The sequence below is a fragment of the Pagrus pagrus genome, assembly GCF_965226575.1.
Source record: "Pagrus pagrus genome assembly, chromosome: 15".
NCBI lineage: Eukaryota > Metazoa > Chordata > Actinopteri > Spariformes > Sparidae > Pagrus > Pagrus pagrus.
In genome coordinates this window covers 3,292,224-3,311,027 of record NC_140199.1, presented here as the reverse complement: position 1 = coordinate 3,311,027, position 18,804 = coordinate 3,292,224, and the positions used below count along the sequence as shown (strand labels likewise).

The 18,804-nt window shown below is 43.3% G+C and overlaps 1 protein-coding gene across 3 annotated transcripts in view; it reads left to right on the top strand.

Moving 5' to 3' along the window:
• The window catches only part of atrnl1a (attractin-like 1a), a 247,352-nt gene that overhangs the window by 73,530 nt on the left and 155,018 nt on the right, over positions 1-18,804 (top strand). For all 3 annotated transcript variants that reach the window (XM_084375615.1, XM_084375614.1, XM_084375613.1), the window contains 3 exons: positions 3,406-3,654; positions 3,853-3,990; positions 18,322-18,415. In XM_084375615.1, the coding sequence (XP_084231741.1) occupies positions 3,406-3,654; positions 3,853-3,990; positions 18,322-18,415 (481 nt within the window). The remainder of the gene's footprint in view (positions 1-3,405; positions 3,655-3,852; positions 3,991-18,321; positions 18,416-18,804) is intronic.

Below are 18,804 nucleotides of genomic sequence, written 5' to 3'. Positions count from 1 at the left end.
TCCTCGGTACACGTGTTAAATTTACCAGCCATGACTCATAATTTAATTGCAGCAAAGTGCAATAAATGGAAATTAAATTACAGCTGTGCCTCCTCGCTCACCCCCTGTCGACAGGACAGGAGGGTGTTTACTTTGCTGCTGAGCCGTGTGCGCAAACACAAAGTGAAGACAGAATAATTACCTTATTGAAATAAATTACAGAAAGTTTACATTTGACGGGCGTAAATCACTGTTCCTATTTTATCTCTAATATCCACAAAGGAAAAATAGCCAGTAGTCGACAGCTGTTTCATCTTTGGGCCGTGATTAGATCACATGTTGGGTTTATAATCATGAAATATGTTGCCCGCCTCCCTTGGGAAATACAGGCACCATCCAAAAGGACATTAACTCGACAAATACCCTCGAGCGAGTGTCATGTAATAGCACAAGTTACAGCTACATTTTTGGTGCCGTTAACTAAAAACTCGAGCCTTGTAAAGCCTGCGGGCTTGAATGTACCACGTTTCCTCCTCTCCTGATGAGTCCACACGACTACTTAAGGCAATAACCTTTCTTAATTCATTTCATGTGGAACACAGATGAAGCCAGATAGCTGGAAATGCTATTAAAAATAGACCAAGGCTCCGGCGTAGAGAACATAGAAGGTAAATTATGTTATCTACACAAACCAACGTTATGCAAGAGAACATCTTAGGACTTAACACTCGCGTCTATGCAGGAATTTGTTCTTGCCGACAGTCTCTCACTTGTGTTTGCTCCTTTTACTCGTGTCGTTCGGTGTCCTCGGGGCCCATTTCATCATATTTGTGGCGTGCAGGCTGATGACGGAAATATTTGATCCATTTGCTGTCGCTGATTGTGAGATGTTTCGCAAATGAATTGCAGTCAAGAGCAGCGAATGCACCTGGCAGTGTGCGTTCAGGGAGGCCGTCTGTGTGTGGAGATTAACTCTGCATGGGAATATATTTTAAGGTACGGGAGGAATCGTGTAGTATTAAAGGGTAACCAGGTGTTCATTAGTGATTTGTTTTTCAGTGACAAACTTCAGTGAAGTGTGATCCTGTAAGCACTTTGCATGGTTATTGTTAAGAAGCCCTCGGGTTGTTGTGGAGTAATTGCTTTGCGAAGGTAGAAAACATCTGTAGAGTTTCACAAGGTTTGAGTCGACTGATGGAGCCGCTGTCTCGCAATGTGACTGCAATGTGAACAAGCCACTGAAGATATACGAATAGAAAAGAAGAGTTTGCTGTGTGAGGTATAGCCTCCATCTGCAACACATTTTTTTCTGGCTCATTTTCCAAAAATACTGAAGATTCAATTTTAAGGAGAAAAGGTAAAAAAAAAAATCCAAAATAGAAATTTGGTATGGACACACTTTGGACAAGTAATTTAGATTAATATAGATGAAAAATAATACTTATACTTATAATAAGGTCTGAGGTTAAATAGAAGCATAAAATGCAAAGAAACCCATTGAAACTGATGGAGAATGACTCGCCAAGTGAATGTTTTCACCTGCTGTCCGTGCAACTTGATTGCTGCCCTTCACATCTGCGTCCTGACAATAATAAAATACCAAATTGTGTGGATGAAAATGCCGGCTTGTCACCTCAAATCTATCCCAAAACTGATCAAATGGAAAATTTCATGAGGATTGTGACATAAAAGCGGCTGTTTTTCAGTCGGAAAGTTAGTTGCAAGCCGAGACCAATGAAGAACCTGTTCCCAGCGTCGTTGCCTGCTGATGATTGCTCCGTCATTATGAGTGAAGCAGACTTTTTGAGCTGGACTGCGAGTGTAATAACCGTACCTGGAGCGACACAGTGGGTGCACATTGGATCTTTTTAAATAAAAGAGAATCAAAGAATTTAGTTTTTATTAAGATGTGAAGGTTTGGCACATAAGAAGGGCGGGCTTACACACAGTGGCTCCCAACTTCATGCAATTTGAATCATATTTTAAAATGATAAAACGGACACCGGTATATTTATTGGATATTAAAGTCCGCTCTTGGAAATGTAAATATCTGCTTTTCTAGCAGCAGAAACCCCGACTGTGTGGTGGATTAGGGATCTTCTGTTCAACTGACTCTCTTTTGAACTACTGAGAATCGTGGGGATCCAGTGAAGTGTGAGAGGAGACGCAGAAAAAAGGAGAAAGGAAATGGAAAAGGAAAGAAAAGACTGGAGGGAGGAACACAGTAGAGGCAGAGATGGAAAGAGAAAGAGGACAAAAAGTAAAAGAGTTCAATTCTTTGTGATTTCATTTGTGGCAAAAATGTTTTAAAATAAAAATCGAATTAAATCGAAATGAGAGACGAAGAGGAAGATGCCTCCCTGAATAGAGACAGAGTAGAAAAAGGTGCACAAGAGGAGGGTGAAACTGTGCCTGAGAGGAGATAAAGAGTGAATCTGAGAAAAGGGAGAGCAGAAGTTTGTAATTATAAAGAGGGAGAGAGAAGAAATGAATCGGCGTCGCTGCAGTTGAATAATGCAACGAGGGGAGCTCGCAAACACACATACTGAGGAGAAGGGGGTGTATTTCAAGCAGAGCTAGCTAGCAGGGACACGGAGAGGAAGAGATCCAGGTTCAGCTCCAACATCTGTGGCTTATGGAAATGGCTCGTGTTCAAAAAGAGAAACAACTTCTGGTGAAAAATGCTAATGTCACTTGATACTGCATTTGAATCATCTCGCCGGGCTATAAGAAAACAACACCTCGGATAGCTTCTCTCAACCTTTCGGTTGTTTGTGTACACGCCGACATTCCCACGGAGTCGTACCTTGTCTCTCTTTTCTCGGAGTGCTTATTTCCAACCTTCGCTTTGTAGACTAAAAATTTATCATGACAGGGAAGACGAGTCGACGTCGACAACGAGAGCTGAAAGGTAGAAAACAAGCTGTAAAGTTAACTTTGGAAAGGCCGAATCCTCCAGAATAAAACACGCCCGTTCTCTCTGCCACAGTCAGTGAACTGCAGAAAAGAGGCCTTCAGTATGGAGATTTTTTTTGTTTTCCTTTACAAGTGTTGAATGCCAGTCCATAAAAAAAATAATGTATCATTTTTAATTTGCAGCAGTAAAGTGTTTTTGAATGTCACATCCACTTTATGAATACAAATGCTTTCCTCGACATGTGGAAGTGTGTCGGGGGGAAACAAAAGTCAATTTCGCTGTAAATGTTGAGGGTCAAAGAAAAAGGTGACAACAAAAGACGCAAAGTGTGTTAGAGGAGGCAGATTAATATCACTGAAGGCGTTTACTGTGTTTGTGGTTTTGTTTGAAGCTGTGTGGATTAACTGACGGACTGAAGACGTAGACAAAGATGTACTTTCACCTCAGATTCCTTCAGAAGATTGCAAAATAAATGTATGTGCACTAATTAACTCTTGTCCTTTCTACAGCCCAGAACTGTTCAGGTCTGAGGACATGTGCCGACTGCCTGGAGAGGGCTGAGTGCGGTTGGTGTGGTGATCCCAGTAACACCGGCAAGGGTGTCTGCATGGAGGGCTCCTACCGAGGCCCCCTGAAGCCCGCCGGTGCCAGGGCCGGCCCGCGAGACCGAGACAGGCTGCGAGACAGAGACATGGTGCTGGATCAGAGCCTCTGCTCGTCTGACAGAGGCTACAACTGGGCCTTCATCCAATGTCCCGGTGAGCAAACCGCCAAAATAGACCACATGGCCACATTCAAGCAGGGTTTATTGTTTACTCTGCACACAGCAGCCAGGACTGAAGCATGAAAATGTGCCTCTTCATTGTGATTTTTTTTTTAGGGTTTATATTGCAGTGGTAGGTAGATGCACCTGATAAACTAACTGCTAAGTGTGTGTTTGTGTTATTTCCTCCCAGCGTGCCAGTGTAATGGTCACAGCAGGTGTGTGAACGGCAGCGTGTGCGAGCACTGTGGGAACCTGACAGCAGGGACGCACTGCCAGAGCTGCATGGCCGGCTACTATGGCGACCCGATCAACGGGGGGAAGTGCAACGGTGAGTTTGTTTAACCTGTATTTACATTTGGTTTGAGAGGCGGCAACATAATAAACTGCAGGAAACGTCCACGAAACACATTCGTTTGGTTTGTTGGTTCCTTTCCTTCCCTTCCCTTTCCTTTCCTTTCCTTTCCTTCCCTTTCCTTTCGTCTCATTTTTTTCTTTTCTTCCCCCCTTTTCCCCTTCCCTCTCTCCTCCACAGTTGATGTTTGGTTTGTTGGTTTGTCAGCAGGATTAGGCAAAAACTACTGAACAGATTTCCACCAAACTTGGATGGAGGATGGGTCTCAGCCCAGCATAGAGCCCATTAACTTTTAATGCAGATCCAGGTGAAGGGATGGATTCAGGAAAAGTTCATGATTTGGGCATTTTCTGGAAAGAATGCATGGATCATGGATGAAAATCTAGTGGATTTAAATCCAATTTAGGCTCGATTGAACTAAAGGGGACAGTTGGGCCATGCCGGAGGTATGCACTCTACTGAGTTGTTGTAAATTTGAGTCCTTAAAGGTGGAAAAGTGGAAAAATCTGCCTCTGCAGTCTGAGCATTTCAAATCAAATCACCTGGTTCAAAGTTTGTTTTAATCTATTATTCCTTTTATTTTTTCTTGCTGTTCAACGACCTGCTCAACTTACAGAAAACTAATTATTGAAACAGGTTGATTTCTCTCAGAAAGAAAAAAAAAAAGTGGTGTGAATTGTTTTCATGATCTTTAAAAACATGAAAAGTAGTACATGTAGGTGCAGCCTGCAAGCCTGTAATAGGCACAAACAACCTGAAGGGGGCAGTGTTTAAAAGCTGTGCGTGTGGGCTTTGGTCTCCGTCGAGCTCGTGTTGACCGGCCGAGCAGTGAAAGGGGAAACTACACGTGTAGTTTGTGCAGGATTGTGGTCCGCAGACGCTGAGGGAAACAGCACCAGCAGCTCAGCCCGGTCTCTGATTCTGTTTCTTGTCGTTTGAACGGCAGACGGGTTCGACTCGGAGGAAGATGGTGCTGATGTCGGCACACAGAGATACACCCATGCTTTATGTGCATCCATATTTATTTCTGCCTGCAATCCATCTGTCAGCAGTTTTCTCCATGCTTTGTCTTGCCTCATATGGAAATAATCATAGCAAATCCCCTGGTTGAAAATGTTAACAAGAGATTATGTGTGTGAGTGAGATGATTGAAAGCAGAAGCCACAGGAAAATGACTGTGTGCATGTGATTTGAATGCTCGGGGGAGGGTGGGGGTGGGTGGGTGTACGATCAGGGCCTCGATGGGAGAAAACATCAGAGACGGCACAGTGTAATGAATGAATGAGTGACTGCTGGAGTGTGAGCGAGTGAGGGAGGGTTGGGAGAACTGCGAGGGAGGTGCAGTAACATCAGTCTCGCTGTGACAGATGTGCGTTTTGGCTTGGCGGCGGCGTGACATTAAATCGCTCTTAATCATTTTCTTATTTCCTGAGTTGACTGGTGTCTCCGTCCCTGGCGGCTTTTTTCGCAGCGAGCGCGGTGCTGATATATGCACGCCTCTCGTCGCCTCCGCACAGGACAGCCTCCGATGCACTCCTCTCCTCTCCTTCGGCTCTCCTCGCAGTATTTTCTTCTTTCGCTCATCTTCTGTCTTCTGTGTGTTTTTGGCTTTTTCCTCACGCTTTCTTTCACATCGTCTGTTCACACCGGCCCTGACGTTTCTCTCCCCACATGTTCCACTCTTCACACCTCTTTCCTTTCATGATCCATGTTTTCCCATTTATCTATCGCTTTACCTTCTTTCATCCATGCCCTTCTTTCACTTTCTTTTTCAGTCCTTTACTTTCTCCTTTCCCTGTCTCTTACTGACCTCTCCTCTATTTAGCTTTTATTCCTTCTCTTCTGCCTTCTCTTATCTCATATCTTCTTTACTTTACTTTTGTTTTCTATCCTTCTTTCCCTTTCTTTGTCTTCATACTTGTTCTCATCTTTATTTTGCTTTATTCCTCTCCTCTTCTCATCATTCCCCCATTTCCTTTCCTTTCCTGTCCTGTCCTTTCCTTTCCTGTCCTTTCCTTTCCTTTCCTTTCCTTTCCTTTCCTCTCCTCTCCTCTCCTCTCCTCCACAATAACCTGGACTCGTCTATCTACGTCCATCCTTCTTCCATCCTCCATCTGCCTTCACCTCCGTCCACCTTCCCCTTTTATTCCCTCTCTTTTACTTCCTCTGTCATCCCCCCTCACAGTCCACACTAACTCTCTGTCTTACATTTCCTCCACCGTTCATCCGTCCATCAATCCATTCATCCTCCTCCGTCTCTCTCCACCTCTCTTTATATTAAAGGACCACTAGATTTACCTTGGGCTAAACTGTTGGGAGGCAATGATGTGTGGCCGATTAGAGGACTGAATGATAGAGAGAGAGAGAGAGATGGGGGGGGAGAGGAAGAGGCCTCGGCTCAGAGAGGATGGAAGTGTGAGAAAGGCGGCGAGGGAGGAGGAGGAGGAGGGACGAGAGACAAAGACAAGCAGACAGAAAGAAAACGATAAAAGCATGTGGTGAGACATACAAGGTTAATATGGGTGGAAGAGGACAGTCGCCCTTGGATGGAGAGATGATGAAGAAATAGAGGAGGAGATGGAGGGATAAACAGAGGGAGAGATGGAGGACAGACAGAGGAGAGGGGAGTGTGTCCGTTCCCCTGTCCCTGTGACAGATGATTAACTAACCTTGTCAAATGTGGATGAAGTGTGTGTGTGTGTGTGTGTGTGTGTGTGTGTGAGAGCGCAGGGCATTAGCGTCCCTTTTCCTCCGACTGTACCGTTCACCTTGTCCCGCACACACACATACGAAATCAAACGCACCCACAGCAGCCCTCAGAGCCGCGGCTGACAACAAGTTGGATGTCTGTTTAGACTTCCAGTCCCTCGGAGGAGAAGTGCTGACAGGAAACCTGCATGTTTTTTATGAACGTCCTGGGAGTCTTTGTTCTGCTGATTTCTTGTCTAGTTTTTATTACAGCGGAGAGACAGGCTGATGTTTTTTTTTTTAATCATATTTATGATGGGAATGATCGTGCGGGAGTGAAGTCGCTTTGCTTTGCAGATAGCAAACATCCACACCTGGAAGTCGTACAGACACAGTGTGTGTGTGTCGGGGGGTTGCGGTTTTGCTTAATGGCACGTTAAGAGGAGTGCTGGAGGATAAGGAGAGCGTTAAGGTGGATTTATGCGTCTTTGTCAGGGTGTTACAGAGGCTGTGTACCGAGGCTCCGTAACTCCTCTAAAGTGTAGCAACTCCAAAAACATAATATTGAGTCATGAGGCGAGTTATAACCCTCAAGGAGAGTCTGTGCTGCTCATGTTAAGTTAGTGATGAAGACATTCGATAAGTTGAATATTAATCAAGCAAAAAATATTACAATGTCAACTGGGACCAAGTCCTTAAATGTGAGGAGTTGCTGCTGTGAGAAAAAGTTGCAGGCAGCCTCACTACATGTCTCTGGTCTCATTAGAGATTGTTGACAGTGAAGACAAACGTATATTTTGTGATCTAGAGAAGACGTCTCCACTACAAACCTGTCCAGCCCCATAAGAAGTACACAATTTCTGGATAATACAGCGCAATGACACATTCATCTAGTGTTGAGGAGGTTATCTGAGAATCAGTGGGTTGAATCCTGGGTTGATATAAAATGAATGTCTCCACTGGAAGCATCTACAGTGGGTCTGCATACATGATGATCAGAGGTAAAGCTGACAGTAGTTTGACCAAAAGCCTGAAGACTGCGATTGAAAACATTCATGAACAGAAACCAGATACAACATTAAAGATCATTAAGAGATCTGATTGAGTCCGTGTATGACTGACGAGTGCGGTTCCCCATGGGCTGTTGCCCTTTCAAAATTAATCCGCATGAACAGTTACGTCCTCCCTAACGTCCTCAGCGAGTATTTGAGGGGTTTCACCAAATAACCTGCATTATTCCTTATTCTTAAATTATTATGTGCTGACAAATGAGTATTCTGCAGTTTTCAGAGGATTTAATATCCAAGAATGGAGATCGTAAACTCGGCCACTGACTGCCCCAGCAACGACTTGGCCAAATGTTCTTACATGGTCCAGACTCCAGCTGTAGCTTTTGACCATTTTATACCATTTATAGAAACATTAAAAAATGTGAAACGGGAAATCACAGTGGCTGAATAGTTGGTGACATTCTCATGTAAACACACAGGAAGCAGAAATGATTCAGGTCATGTATATATTATCGATAAGTCAATAAAGTACAGTATGTAAGATAAGATACAGTACGTACAGTAAGGTAAGATATTTACGATATATCGATAATGTAATTATTGTGACAGGCTGAATCTGATTATTACCAGCTGTTTGTAGTAGCCACATTTATAGAAAATTGTCTAGACTGGAAATCTGATTTCACAATCCATTTACTTACTGGTGAATAACCTGATTACTTTGCAATTGAATGTAGTACACAAGGATTTGTTCCCTGATCTCTTGGTTTAACATGATTCCTCACAGTCATCTGTGCTCTTGTGTACAAACGATCTTCATAAATTCAGTATATCTCGACTGTTGTTCTGGTTCTGTGAGGCATCACCGGCAGCAGGCGGGCCGCCGAGCTCCCGCGTCCCTCTGAATCGTCTTCCAGGCAAAGACTCAAGCTTGTATTATTTCTTCTTGTGCTTGTTATCTTTTGCTACCCGGTGCTTGGGCGTATAATGCTCCTCTGCCATCGGCTCCTCACGCAGAACAGCTTTATTACTTCCATAAATTCTGCATGATTCACATCAGGAGCTCTCCCTCTCCGTCCGGACCTCCCTCTGCACCACCTCGCTTGCTCTCTCCGGCCATCTCTGAAGACTCTCAGTCACGCTGGTCGCGTCGACGCATTGAAACAATACACAAGTCACAGGTTTGCTGTTGGGTCTCGGGGATGTCGGTGTCACTGAGCCAAGAGATTTCATCATCGCTCACAGGTTCAGCTCAGCTCAGCTCAGTGTTCAGTCATTCGAGTAAAGAATAAAGGGAAGAGATCGACTCAGACAAGAATTAAAAACATGTATCACTGCATGTGTTATAAATTATTTGAAACAGAGAGAGGAGAGCTTGATGTGGGAGTTTTTGCTTCCCTAGTTCTGCAGTGAGAAGTCGACCATAGGGCCATCTTTGAAGCTCTTAACTGCTGCACATCATTCATTCACAGAGATACAACCAACCCACTGTTGGATATGAGTATTCACACGTTACCTTAACTTACATGGAGGAGTTTTTTGATCCTCTGTTTCATGGGAATGTTTAATTTATGCTTTGACATCGTTACTGTGTCCTTCACACTCGGCATACTTACGTGAGTGAACTCTGGATGTCTGGAGGAGAGGATACGACGAGCCTTATAGACGCGTTATGCTAGAATATGTATCAAGTATGACAAACTGTATAAAGCTGAGTGAGTTTATTCTTTTCCACAGCAGGAGGTTAAATGTCAAAGTGTCTTGACCACAGGTTTATATGTTCAGTGAACAGTTTTACACTTCAAATCAAACTTCAAGACCGTCAAGTGAATCTATTTAAATACCACCAAATCAAAACAAATGTTATTTCCTGACACTCTTGTGGTCAAGTGACCAAAGAAAGTGTCCCCGTTCGGCAGCAAAGACGTAGTAACGTGAGGTTTGGAGGTCCCACTAGAGATCAGACTCTTCAGGAACTTGCAGTGTGATCTGTAATCCCTGTCAATTCTGCACGACACAAACTGCTCTGCAAAATTGACCAATTATCATAATGATGCATTGTTCAGACAAAATTGCAAAGGTTGTGCAGCATTCACAGTTGGCGATCACAACATCATAACTTCCTGGAGGGACTGAGAAATACATTAACATACAACTAATTTACAACAGTAAAGTAAAGTACATCTTGAGGGAAACGTTATGTCGACCAGACTCCATTTCAACATCGTGAGGAAATGTTGCTGAATGTATCTGGCAAGTAGCAAAGAGTCTTGATACTGAACATGTCAGTAAATATTTGTTTAATTTGTTTTCTGCCAAAATATCCAATGTTTAAAAATACAAAACTGCTTGTAGTGACGAGAGGATTATTGACCTTTCCTCAGTTTATATTGAGGCACTCATAGCATTTTGTTTCATGTAACCAAAGCGGATCAGACCAGAGGATCAGCCATGTGTTACCTTAACCTTAAATTGGTTTTAGTTCCCTAAACTCACCTTAACTGTACCTTAACTACCTCCCTCCCTACCTCCCTCCCTCCTTCCTCCCTTCCTCCCTCCCTCCCTCCCTCCCTCCTCTCTCTGTCTTCTGTCCCTAATTTCGAGGTTTTTGATGTACTGTCTCTGAGCAGGGTGCAGCAGCAGGAGCTCTTTGTAAATTTGTGTTCAGTGCAGGAGCTATAGAGATGTTGAGTGCTGTCGCTGCAAGAAGCTGGCAACCGAGCATCGACTGGAGACTTGGACAGACAGGACAGCAGGGTAGTGTAGTGTAGTGTGTGCGTGCGTGCATGCGTGTGTGTGTGTGTAGACGGAGGCAGCTGTTGTTGAGCTTCAGCAGCGGTAGAGTAGCAGACGAGCGGTGCTGCCTGCAGAGTTGCTCCATTCACTCTTCTCTGTGGAGATGCTGCCAAACACACACTCACCTGCTGTCTTAAGTGTGTCTGTGTGTTTTTGTGCATCTTTGTGCTTTTGTTGTGTGTGTTCATGTACCTGTGGAGCCTTGTGGCGGAATTGCAAAACTACCCAGCGTTCTTAGCGGTATCCAGTCATCTTCCCCCCCTGGCAGCTCTATTCCTGGCGTCTGACTGGTCAACATAGACAAACGCGAAAGACAACTGTGCTCCTACACACCGAACCACACACACATGCGCTGTTCCATAAATATGATTTTAAAAACGGCTTTTGAATCCTTTATCTGATCTCCAGCTGTGACTCATGTGCTTTCTGGAGTAAGCTGCTTTGAGACCGCAGGCCTTCATTTATGGCTCACAGCGCACACTGACATTAACCAGCATACAATTAATGTAACTAGCTTCTGTGCTGTCATGTAGGACAAGCAGTGGTGTTGAATCACATAAAGTATCCCGTTCTATGCTTACGACGTGCACGAATGCAACCCACACCTCCACACCTACAGTAAAAATGGAGCCACCGGACCGACGAAACGCCGCATCAGAGCCTTTTAAATCAAATGAGGTCCGTGCAGAGAAGTGAAGCCACTCAGCTGTTCATTATTGATTGTCCTGTGGACGAGAATATATCACATTCCTGACAACATTCACACCGAATTTGCATGATATTAAATAAAGGCTGTGAGTTAGTTAGTTACACTCACTGATGACATGTTTTAATTGTCACCGTATGCTAAAAATCCAACATACCCTTGTCAACAGAGCAGTGAACTTAAGCTTCACTGGCCAGATTCTGCTGACATGAAGATCATTTTTTCATCTTTGTATGCTACTAATGTGTATGTGTTTATGTATATTTTACAGACATCTGACGTCTCTTTGCGTCACGTTCGCCCCCTCTGCCCTCGACCCTTCACCTCTCTATCCCTTCATTAAACACAGTAGAAAGCCCCGTCCTCTCTTATCGGACCAAACTGCCCCCGTCTGTGAAACGGGACAAAGGAAAAGCAGGAGTCAGCTGTAGGTGGAAGGTGACATTGATGATGATGAAGATGAGGAGAAATTTTTCATGGAGATGAGCGCGTGATTAATCTGGGGAACACAGTCGGGTTCAAGAGTATGAATGTAGGTGAAAATGCAACCTCAAGCTAAAATAATGGGGCCTTACAATGTTTCTGTGGTGGAAATTATTATTTAGAAGTGAACAAATAATAGATGATTCACACAAGGTTGTCTTTGTGTAATTTAATAAAGTGGTTAAAGCAAAAGAGCAAACAGAGTTAACCAATTTCAGCTGAAAAGCCAGCAAGCAAACCGCTGGTAGAGACTGACAGAGTCACAGACAAAGGTACAGGTTACAGCTCAGTCAGAGACACCGTGCTAAAAGGTGAAATAAACCACAAGGTTAAAGGTCGATACGTGAAATAATAAAACAGTGCAAGTGTGTGGTTAAATGGTACATTTTGCTTCTACAGTTTTAATTTAGTTAATTTTAAGATTTACGACATGCATTTGTATCAAAACCAAAGTTTGATCACACGCCTGTGACCGTTTATATCTCCGACGCCAACTTTCAGCAGTGACCAGCTGGGTTTACATCTCACACCTCAATGTAAACAAGTAGTTTACATCTTCTGAATGTAACCAGACCTGAGTCATACTGTCATTACCAAGTTTCCGCAAAAAGCACTTTGATAACAGTGTGTTAATGAGCATTCAAGAAACATCATTAAACATGATCCACTGCAGGGTTTTTGCAGAACCGTCAAACATCAACATTGTGTTTGGAGTGTTGAAATGTTGATAACCTAAAAACATTTGCTGTTGCATTAAAAGAGGGAAGAGTTGATAAAAACGTCCTCCATCAACAATAAGTTAGTTAGCAGCTCACTGCGGCTGTGAGGTCATCTGTGTCTCTCCTTTGTGACTAAAATTAGGAGGTGCCGACAGTTAATCGTGTCACATTCATGCAGATGTGAACACACATGACACAGTCGCCATTACAGGCTTCACACACACATACACACACACACACATACAGTTTGCAGCTATACAACATTGTACTGCACAGATGATTTAGACCCAATCAACACTTCAGTGAGGTGTGAACAGGCTGCAGTGTCTTGATTTCAGGAATCTTCCAGGAAAAACACGACTCAGGGTCGTGACCTCTAATTAACTTGTTATGAACACAAGACCTGACCTGATGTACGTTGCTTTGTTTAGAACGGGACGGGACGTGTCACTGAGAACAGGCTTCATAACTGTCAGTCATGTTTTTCCACTTTTATATAGATATGATACCTGCGACGTCCGCTCTCCATTTTTCTTTATTAGTGCAGTAAAGAAAAGAAAGATAGAGTTGGGGGTGGTTGGCTTTGATGGATGGGTCATACACCGGAACAATAACAAACTTGAATTATGGGCATTTTTTCGTCAACCATTTCCATTTTTCTTTTTTTTTTCAGGGTTAAAAAGATGAATAATTAAAAAGCTGTTCAAAGATAAAACATCCAGTAATCACTCCCATGGTTAAGGAGTAAACACACTCGGTTCTGATTCATTTAATTTTATTCTGGATGTGAACTTTGTGTTGGAGGAGGGGGAGAGGACGGGGCAGTGAAGTTTTCTCAGCACACATTTAAATCTATCGTTTGTGTGTGAAGATGCAGAGTTAGATCAGGCGCTTAAGGATGAACGATAAGATCAGGATAATGTTTAAATAAAGTTAAATTCTTTAGCCGTCCCGCTTTGCTGAAATACGCACCGAGGGATATTTAACAGTGGCAGAGAAGTCTCAGCATGATGCTTTGGAGGTTCTGGGTTCACTGATTCTGAAGTCCAACTGCACAAAAGCCATTAAGTTATATTGAGTTTTATAACTGCTAACCCGTCGGGGATAAGACAGAGCCGACTGTAGAAACAGATAAAAGGTTCAGCGAGGAGTGTTCTCTTATTTTCCTCATCTCTACCTGTCTCCGTCTGACTCATACAGACACACAGACACAAAGACGAAACACAAACACAGTCACAGAGGGCCCAGCTCCCACCTACACACACACACACACACACACACACACACACACACACACACACACACACACACACACACACACACACACACACACCCTGACAATAAGTGTCTTGTGTGCATACATGCAGAAGCAGTGGGGTGAGAAATTATACTCTCTTCAGGGAGCTTGCACAAGTCATGGGGAGCGTGATTTATTTCAAAATCAGCCTTTTTCTGCTCAGAGATCGGGTTTCTTTTTATTGCAGCTTGTTTCTGTGTTGTCAGCAAGTGTGATGCGTGATGTGCTTTCTCCTCCGTCCGCTTCATTCATTCACTCTCTCTCTCCTTCTTTATGATTCCCCTGCTCCCTCCACCCTTCACCTCCAGTTGCTCTCTGCTTCAATATTATGCGTCTGCAGATCTGTCGGATGAGTTAAGCGCTTATTTTTTTTCAGTTGCAGTCAGTGACATGTACGCGCTTAAAGAAAGCCATACACATCGTAAAGTATAGAGGTAGATTAAGTTTCCTTATGTCCAATTTCTTCTTGATTAAATCTGGGATGAAGCATTAAAAAATGTTGAATGTGCTTCTTTGTAATTTTAGAGAAAGAGATTCATCTCTGTGCCTGCTGAGATAAGTCATACTACATACAACAGTCTGGTCTATCCATCAGTTTGAAAACATTGGCAACTACATCAATGCAGGGAGCCACAAGCCGACTGAGCTTTAACCTGGGGCGACGAGGAGGATCTGGCTTTAAATATGTATCGAACTCAGACTCATACGTGGTTTTAAGAATATCTGGTTGACTGAAACATCGAAGTTTCTTCCTTCCTAAATGATTTTAAATACCATGTTGGTCCTGGACCATGGCTAAATGGTGCATCTTGTTTTCTAGGAATGTGTCCAAGAGGCACCAGGGTTTGTTTTGGTAGCCGTGTTTCCATAAAGTATTTCAATGTGCATTTTGAAGGATATCGCATGAGACTTGCTCTAATTCGCAAAAAAGTTTGTACGCCCGCTTGAGGTGGTTCTTGTCTTTTTGCAAATCAGAGTTACAGCGAAAATGTTTGATGGAAACAGATTTGCCGAATAAACTCTGACGTAGTGAACATTCAACTCACATGACTGATCAGCTGTTTCCTGTCTACCTGCATTATAAACATTACATTTCTTCGTCGTCTCCGGACGGCATGCATCATGGCCGATGCTAGCTGACATGCAAGAACAATTACAACTTGCCCTATTGAAAGTAATTCCTGAAGATCTCCCTCCATTTTGTCTTATGACGTAGCCACGTAGCCTACACCGCGTCATCCTCTGACAAAATAACACTTTAGCCTAGTAATCGGTCTATTCCTACTTCTGCTACATTTGCTCACTTTGGTGATTAACTAACAATACTGGTAAGACAAGAAAGTTGTGTTTTTAGTGACCAAACAGATGAACAATGAGCAGATCCTCTTTCCAAGCCCACATCCAGTGAATGTTTGATACTGGTTGAGCATTCCTCAGTAAAAAAGCCCAAAATTACACAGCCTTTAATAGATCCCCCTGCTCCCTGTGCAGTTCTTTATTAATTTTATCAGGCAGTGCCAGCCCTCCATAAACCAGTTTGTTTATTGTGCTGCTATTTTGCACAGACACTGTAATCTGAGCCATCAAACAAGCCTCCAGTCAAGAGTCTGGTCCTGCATCTATCATGCAAAAATGTCCCAGCAGCCTCAGTAGATTCAGTTGAAAACCTGATTTGCTGTGAATTTTTTTGCGTACTTGGAGCAATGACAGCACAGTGACACTGACACTCCTCACTGTGAACCTCAACGTGTGACATCCTGGAGTCGCCTGCAGGCCTCGTTTGCAGTCTGATCATCAGGTTTTTGGGCAGAATCTTAAAGGTGACAGACGGGAAATAAAGAAATAAAAGCAACAAATGATGTGATAAAAAAGTACGGGGGAGGTAGAGTAAGTTGTCTATGAGGTTCATAAATTAGAAAATTAATCATAAGTGATCAAAAATGATAAATGAGATACATAATGAGATATATTTGATAATGTTTGTCTCCCCGAAAACCAAACCTGCTAATTAATTAATCAGTTAGATAAGTTATAACGAGGTTAACGAGGGAATTTCCTTTAAACACAAGTTTTAAGAGAGTCAACACCTTCACATGTTTGCTGTTGAGAGATACAATGAGCTGTTTGTTTTTCTATAATATACTGACAGAAAAATGACTCTGGATCTCTGCTAAGATCTTAGTTATTAAAGTCTGGTACATAACACGGGATGAAATGATGGAGCAGCTTCATATCAACTTCCACACCCTCATCAGACGTTGTAGAGGAGGAGGGAGTTGGTCTGCACAGAGACTCCGCTCTGTTGGAAGCGGGATGTTGTTTACTGCCGTTGTTGACTGAGTTTACTCAGTTTTAATCCGCCTGGACCACTCGTGGACGAGCTGCGAGCGTGCAAGCTTTTCTATCTCCAACACAAGAGAATCACCGCAGCTGAAGACATCATATTGTAAATGTCCAGGAGCATCTGTTTACATGAACGCCGTCGATGACGACAGAGGATGTCCGAGGGTCTTGAAGCAGTGTCAGGTTTCATAAGGGGGATTTCCACCACCGTCCCTTGTAACTCTGTTCTGATAGGGCACTCAAAAAATGCTGGGGTGAAAATTGGAAATCGAGCCTTAGAGGTTGAGTGATGTCTGTCTGTTCAAGCGTTTTAAATATTTTTTATAATTTGAGATTACAGTTTGATAGTGGAAGCTAAGAGCTGAGCGTCTCCTTGTGTCGTACGTGTTGAGCTCTCTGACGTCTGTGCTCTTCACCGAACCTCAAAAACCATCGAAATCTTCATCTCCGGCTCGTTCTCTCCTTCTTTTCCGACTCTATCGGCTTTTCTCGAGTGCTGTTGGCAAAATAAATCTGTGTGAGTGCATGGACGCTCATCTCTCCTAGCCGTGTCCTTTGTATGCCTTTGTTGACTGCCTACTAAATCAATATTGTATGAACAGCAGGGTGACCCGAGGCTGCGCTAACACACCTGTGATTCATCTATTATCTCAAGTCTAAAAGCCACTTTTTGTTAAGACTCTGTTATCTCCCCGAACCCCGTACAGTTCGATGTGCATCTCTGAAAAGGTTCACGGGTCAATGTAATTCCAAATAATAGATTGAAATTGTATTTTGTTATTGTCGCCGCCTCTGCTGTCGCTGTCTCAAGTTGAAGAACGTCAATTCGACTTTCAGCTCGCTGACATTTAAATGTCCCACTGCACAGCCTTGTTTTTCAGCTCCTCTGTGTGCGTCTGTAAACGTGTGTGTTCAAAAATCTCAATATTAAAAAGCAGCTTTTATGTCCGATACTTTGTTTTTTGTTCTGTAAGCGATCAGGTCAGGCTCAGATTCCCAGGCAAGAGGGAGGAGAAGGGATAGAGGAGGTTGTTTTCCTCTCATTATCTGCCAGCGCCTTGGCTTTACCTTGACCTGAGCGCACCACTGTTTTATTACAGGGCCTGTCTCCGTGCCAATTGGAGAGAATAAGAACAACGCACAAAGTCAATTCAGCCGGAGAGGGACGCGGCAAAGAGAGTGGCCTTGTGTGGATGTGAACACAAGGGTAGAGAGAACGTTCCTGTTTGTCTCTGCCATTAGTCACTCCATGCAGAAGTGATTTAGTGTCTAAATTACAGGCTCGGCTCTGCGTGAATCATCCGGCTACATCATGCTTTTACTTTTTACATAACACAAAATGATTAAAAAAGATTAGACGCACCAGGAAAAAGGCTCCCGTCTCTGTTGGTCTAATCAAACTTCCTGCAATAAATCGCTTCCAGAAAGGCCCAAATTTCACCTCCAGGATGCAGTTTGAAATGTTCCAGACTGATTTTGTTCTTTCTACTTTGGTCGAAGTGAATCACGTCTTCTGTGATTACATTACATTACATTATTGATAAACAGCTTATTACCATGTTAGCTCATTTTTCTTTCCCTGGTTACGCTATCAGTATCATCGTCTGACATTCAGTACTGAGACATTTCAGCTGCCTTGTCCAAACTGCTGTGTATTTTCTGTTTCTTATTCATGTTTGATTGTGGCTTCGACGTGGCAGTCCTCATAGGAAAGAACTAAAGTGGGTGCACAAGCTCAAAATGGGATCTCAGGGCTTCTGGGGATTATTGCGGACGAGCAAGAAACCACGTTTTTTTAATTTTCCCCGGCTACTTCAGTCGTTTAGGAGAACGCTGTCACACTTTTTGCTGTGAAGCTCCAGAAATGTGTTGTGGATAATGATACAGCGCCTCTTCAGTGGTGACCGTATGTCCCAGAGAAACTATTTCTTTAAACGATTTCAACATCATCCATCACATTGCGGATGTAATGATGCTTTTTAAGGTTTGTAAATGTGCATAAAAGTTCAGTCTTGCCCAGTAAGAGGGGGAATCAGGAGAAATCACTGCAATCAGGAACTGAACACCTTTTAATACAGAGTGGGAATGACACAGAGCCAGAAGATGCTTTGAGTTTTTTGGAAAATTATCCACTTCTTTCTTTCCAACGCCTTCCTGCATCACCTCTTGACACTCTTCTCTCTCTCATCAATTCTGTCTTAACCGTCTTCGTCATCTTCTTCGAGGTGTGTTAAATGTTTTCGATTCTTCCTTTTGTCTTTGCAGCCTGCAAGTGTAACAGCCATGCCAACGTGTGCCACGTCAACTCAGGGAAGTGCTTCTGTACCACGAAAGGCATCAAGGGAGACCAGTGTCAGCTGTGAGTATACGAACATTAAACTGCAGTTTGACCAGACGTCCACGGGACGCCCACGATACTGGCCCTCAATCACGAGATGAATCGGATGAATTATCAGCGTCTACTTGCACCCGTAGTTGACAGTAGTCAAAACGGCAGCTAATCCGCTATTCACACACCAGCACAGAGTTTGGATACAGACGAGTGTGTGCTAATAACATCTGCCTGGAGCAAGACAAACGACATGTAGAGATCTGAACACTAAAGAGCTACTAATGACTGAACAAAATATTGTGACAGCACACACAAAGCTGCTGCACGCTGACACCTGAATGCCCCTCAAGCAATCCTTTTTTAACATCATCAGTTAAATCTTCCTCTAAATTTGAAGGTGCTGTTTTTGAATTATG